The sequence below is a fragment of the Canis aureus genome, chromosome X (genome assembly GCF_053574225.1).
Source record: "Canis aureus isolate CA01 chromosome X, VMU_Caureus_v.1.0, whole genome shotgun sequence".
NCBI classification, from domain to species: Eukaryota; Metazoa; Chordata; class Mammalia; order Carnivora; family Canidae; genus Canis; species Canis aureus.
The window spans coordinates 44489038-44494616 of NC_135649.1; the positions used below are offsets into that span (position 1 = coordinate 44489038).

Below are 5579 nucleotides of genomic sequence, written 5' to 3' on the forward strand. Positions count from 1 at the left end.
TCCAAAGGAATGTAAAGATAATTCTCTCATCTCATCTCTTGAAGATTTTCTCTTAAGAAAAATGCTAAATTAAAAAAATCCAAAATTCTAATCTACAAAAATTAACATAAGCAGAGGGAGTGCTAGTTTTATCAAAGGATACCTCACTCTCTGAAAAGCTGCTTCTTATTGAAATAAAAAGTAATTTAATTTTCATAAATGTAATTTCCTCACAAAGTTTTCATATGTTGTTATTACATTTGAAAGACTGTCCATGCCATTGATGGCCCCCACAAGCTACCTTTCCTACTCTCTGTCCCTATTAGATGTATCTTCAGTTGTTCAGAGGAGAGAGGCCTCCACACAGACTCTGGTGAGCACACCATTAAATATTTTCTATTGTTTTACTAGACATGATGGACAATTATTATGTTTCTGACTAAGATTTTTCATCCAGCTAAGATCCCCCAATGGTTCTCTCATCTCATTTCTTATAGATCACTTTCCTTCCAAAATGCCACTATTCCTCTATCTGGCTCTCTTGGTACTTGAGCTTCATTGTGCATCATCTATCAGATCTGAAGGCAAAGTAATCACCTGCAATTCCCCCCAAAAAAATGCCACTTTCTATAAGATGTCATCCATCAATGCTGACTTTGCATTTAACCTGTACCGGAGATTCACTGTGGAGACCCCAGATCGGAACATCTTCTTTTCCCCTGTGAGCATTTCTGCAGCTTTGGCCATGCTCTCCTTTGGGGCCTGCTACAGCACCCAAATTCAAATCCTGGAAAGCTTGGGGTTTAACCTCACAGACACCCCAATGGCAGAGATCCAGCAGGGCTTTCAGCACCTGATCTGTTCACTGAATATTCCAAAGAAGGAGTTAGAATTACAAATGGGAAATACCCTCTTCATTGGGAAGCAGCTGAAGCCACTGGCACAGTTCTTGGATGATGTCAAGAGCCTCTATGCAACTGAGGTATTTTCTACCGACTTCTCCAATGTTTCTGCAGCCCAGCAGTTAATCAACAGTCATGTGGAGAAGCAAACCAAAGGGGAAGTTGTAGGCCTCATCCAAGACCTCAAACCAAACACCATCATGGTCCTGGTGAACTATATTCACTTTAAAGGTAAGGCCCTAAGATATGCATTCCTAGATCAGTGTTCCCATAATTTGATGGGATTCTCTGGGGAGCTCATAGTCTCTTCACATTGGCATCAGGTGTCCCTCATACCACAGTGACTTGATCTACTGTACATAGCTGTGTATAGTTTTGAATCTTCCAGGAGGGATACATAGTTCCTTGAATGAATCCAGAGAATTTCTAGGGAGAGGGCACTTTCAATGAGTGACAATGGTATGAACATCTTGCTCACATCTAGCTAGAGAATCATGGTTTCTAAAAGATTTTGTGAGGTTGGACGAGCTTGTGCTTGGAAGGTAAATAGACTTGGGTTTAACCTCTACTGTGACCCTCACTTGCTGTGCATTCTTGGGCATGTTACATAAATATTTCTATCATGTACAATGCACCCACTATGTGTTTAGCACCATGCTACATGTGTGGTTTGCATACATTGTCTCATCTACTCCTTACAAGGGCCCATGTTCACAGCTAATAAGTTTCAGAGCTGGCATTCCCACCCAGGTTTGTCTGATTCTAAAGCTCGTGCTTGTAACAACAAGAAACATGTGACTCTTTTCTGAAGGTGCTGTGCCCAAATGATTTCTCCTGGTTCTACAGCACATGTCAGCCATGTTTGGTGGAGGAGTGAACAATTCTTGGCCACAAACCACACACTTGTAGACGGATAAAACGGCAGAACAGATCTGTTGTCTCATTTCACCCTGTGTGTTGGATGTGCTTATACCTTTATACGGAAGAAGAAACTGTGGCTCTGATGGGTTTAGTGTAAGTATAGTGGTTTTGAACATAGATGGAACAGCAGTTGAGCATGGAGTCCAACAGTCCTGGGTGTGACTCCTGGCTCTGCCATGGGCTAGCTGGAAGAGCATGTAAAGTCACTTTCTCTCCCTGGTTTTCACTCACTTGTGAAACTGGTTAACAGCAGATACCTACCTCTGTGGTGGTCTTAATTACCAGATAAGATGACTGATGGAAAAATTTATACTGGCATTAATACTGGTTTTAAAAAAGGAACTCTTTTCTCTCTGTACTTTAAGCCCAGTGGGCAAATCCTTTCGATCCATCCAAGACAGAAGAGGGTTTCAGCTTCTCAGTGGACAAGACCACAACAGTGAAAGTGCCCATGATGCACCAGATGGAGCAATACTATCACCTGGTGGATACGGAGTTGAACTGCACAGTGCTTCAAATGGACTACAGCAAGAATGCTCTGGCACTCTTTGTCCTTCCCAAAGAGGGTCAGATTGAGTGGGTGGAAGGGGCCATGTCATCTAAAACACTGAAGAAGTGGAACCGCTTACTGCAGAAGGGGTAAACACTTTAGATGATGTGAGAAGTAGAGGGTGGGCATAATGTTACAGGTGAAACAGAGTTCAGCAGAAACCCAGAGGCAGGAGAATTACCCTGAACCACTTAACAATTGTGTGATGACTACTAAAGTATACCAAGGTGATACTTTGTGTCAGTCCCTTTACCAAGTGCTTTACATACTTCATCATTTCATTTCATTCAAAGCACATCAACAAACCTACAAAGGATATAGTATCATAGGGATTTTTCAAGTGAAGAGTTAGGGCTAGAGAGAAAATGAAGTCTTCAAAGCCAGTCAGTGAGCAAATTGATGTCTTCCCAGAAGCCAACTAGAATTTAGGGGGTGGGTAGGATTTTGACATTAAGAGGTAGATAAATAGCCATATTATCTGGGAGTGCTAAATGGAAAACCATGAAAATTTCCAAGTGCTACCAATTGTCATTCATGTTGTTGACTCCCCAACCTTGGCTAACACCCCAGAGATGTTTCTTTTTTACTATAAATGAGACACAGCTCCCTGCTTTCAGTGCTGTCACCCACATTGGCCAAACCATAGTTCATTTATTTCAGGATAACTCCTGAGGTGCAGAAACCATGTATCGATCTGAATATCAATGGTTGACAATACTTAGGGGAGGAGCAGAGCCCAATATAATACAATGGTGACCGACAGAGGAGGAGAATCATGAGCTTGGTGTGCTGATAGCCATGTGTTACCTCTCCCTTTCCCCTACAGGTGGATTGACTTGTTTGTTCCAAAGTTTTCCATTTCTGCCACACATGACCTTGGAGCCACCATTCTGAAGATGGGCATTCAGGATGCCTTTGTTGATAATGCCAATTTTCGTGGACTCATGGGGAACAATGGTCTTAAATTTTCCAAGGTAAGTTGGTTGATTAGAGTTCCTTGAATGTATAAGTTGGAATAGCCGTTAAGGTCAATTAATTAAATTCTCTCATTTTATTAATGAGGATTCTGAAACCCAGAAAGGCAGAATGACTCCTCTTATGCCAGATTCACTCTAGAGTCATTCTCATTACCCCCAAAAAAGTAACTGTGACAGTTAATTCAATCCTCAACTTTCATGTCCTAAAACAATTCTGATAGATAAACTTAGTGATTACAATCAACTCTGGTGAGATAGAGCTCTGGAGGAGGTGGCAGGGTAAGGAAAAAGCATAAAAATGTGATTTCTGGAGGCAGAAAGCCATGGAGTAAGTGGTTCCCTGACAGCTAACTCTAAAATCACCAGAGATTCAATAACCACACTTAGCCAAATAGCCTCCATATTAAAGCACCATCAACAGTGCAATAAAGAGACAGCCCTGTCCTTTCTTTTCTTTCCCTACTTCCAAACTGTTCCAAAGACTTTTCCTGTTTGTGATCAGTACTATTTGTTCCTTCCCTCTCCACAGGCTGCTCACAAGGCTGTGCTGCACATTGGTGAAAAGGGAACTGAAGCTCTACTTGTCCCTGAAGTCAGGTTCCTGGATCAGCCTGAGATAACTCTCCTTCACCCTATCATCCAATTTGATAGATCCTTTCTGTTGTTGATTTTGGAGAAAAGCACCAGGAGCATTCTCTTTCTAGGGAAAGTTGTGAACCCAATGGAAGTATAATTGGGAAATAGGCTGTTGGCTAATTGCATGTGCTTGTTGCAATAGGAAATAAATAAATAGTATGGCTTTATGTGATCGACATGGGCTTGGACATGCTTTCCTTTATACAGGGATGAAGACTGGACCCTATCTAAAACTGCATTGGGTGCGAATGAGGCCACCTATAACCAAATATTCAGATAGTCAATGAATGACTCATTACTCAAAGCACAAAAAATACCATGTCAGTGCATTCCTTTTGGTCAAAATGCCTGTCCCCCATAACACCACAAGTTAGTTAGCTCCAAGGAATTTTACTGAGTTGGCAAGTGCATCCTCTTCTGCCCTTTGGAGAATAGTTAAAATTCAGGTTAAATATTCATACTCCATTATTCTAACAGGATTCTAATAATGATTCTTGCTGGAACTGCCATTGTTCAGTTATAGAAAGGTGCTTCCAATCCAGAGATGAGTAACTGACAACTACTGCTAGGGATCTGACATTTGTGACCTAACAAGTATGGGACAAAAGAGAAAAAGAGACAGAGATAAATTTCCCTCTCCAAACCCACCTCCCCCCCCACACACCAAATGTTTCCTTGTTGCTAATTTACAAACTTGGACTGGGGAAGGAAAGTCATTCATTCATACCATATATCATAGCCCTTCATCTTCTGTATCCTAGTAAGACTCCTTTCCAAATATTGCATTGCTGTCTCACTTGCTCAAATACAAATCTCTTGGTTAGTCTGTATTTTTGTCTTGGTTCTTACTGAAATTTGATATTTCCCTATCTCTAGATTCTTCCCCTTACCTGTGTAGTCCATCCTACCCCTATTCACCAAACTAGATTTCATCTTAGACAATATCTACTCAAAGCCCCAGTAGAATTCAGTACACATTAATGGCATGGTGAGTGTTAATGATGTAGCATCTGAAATTCTTGCCCTAAGGTGAAACTATTCAGCGGCAGGGAAATAATAACAAATGCATAAGTGCTTTCACAGATATTATGCTTCCAGGCCGAAATAAATATTTCTGTTTAGAAAAGTATGTAGCCCACAAACATTCTGGTGTTTTCTTATTAGACCCATTTGCATGGAGATTTGCTTACTCTTGGTATAGTTTACAAATTGATTTTGTGTATAAACAATTGAAAGCTCAGAGAGGGAAAGTGACTTGTGGTACAGAAAACTTATTGCTAACATGGAGTTTAGTTTCACTGAATTAACACAGCAACTGGCTCTGATACTTACACTCTTTTGTAAACTTGGACAGGATACTTAAACCTACACCTTATTTTCCTCATTTGTAAAATTGAAACACATAATATCCATGTCATCAGGATTTTGTGAACATTCCATGCTACAACATATGTAATGTGCTCATTACAGAGCCAGGTGCCTGATAAAAATTCTTGTAAATATTATTTTTTATTACTATTGGTCAACATGAGACAGTGAGCTGGATCAGAACCAAAGTTGTAGTGTGGATTTCTTGGTTTGCAGATTCATGTTACCTAGCTCAGGCCCTACTTC

The 5579-nt window shown here is 40.6% G+C and overlaps 1 protein-coding gene across 1 annotated transcript; it reads left to right on the top strand.

The window, feature by feature from the left end:
* Positions 1 to 245: 245 nt before the first annotated feature.
* On the top strand, positions 246 to 4141 carry SERPINA7 (serpin family A member 7). The gene is made up of 5 exons (XM_077887697.1): positions 246 to 352; positions 477 to 1112; positions 2168 to 2441; positions 3179 to 3326; positions 3859 to 4141. Exons 2-5 carry the CDS (start codon positions 494 to 496, stop codon positions 4060 to 4062), a joined length of 1245 nt encoding a protein of 414 aa, XP_077743823.1. The 5' UTR covers positions 246 to 352; positions 477 to 493; the 3' UTR covers positions 4063 to 4141.
* Positions 4142 to 5579: the final 1438 nt, after the last annotated feature.

What these genes read in the sequence shown, in the direction of transcription:
- SERPINA7 (XM_077887697.1), top strand. Translation starts at nt 494, where the DNA reads ATGCCACTATTCCTCTATCTGGCTCTCTTGGTACTTGAGCTTCATTGT. An exon ending in GAACTATATTCACTTTAAAG is followed by an intron (nt 1,113 to 2,167) that starts GTAAGGCCCTAA and finishes CTGTACTTTAAG; the next exon opens with CCCAGTGGGCAAATCCTTTC. An exon ending in AACCGCTTACTGCAGAAGGG is followed by an intron (nt 2,442 to 3,178) that starts GTAAACACTTTA and finishes TTTCCCCTACAG; the next exon opens with GTGGATTGACTTGTTTGTTC.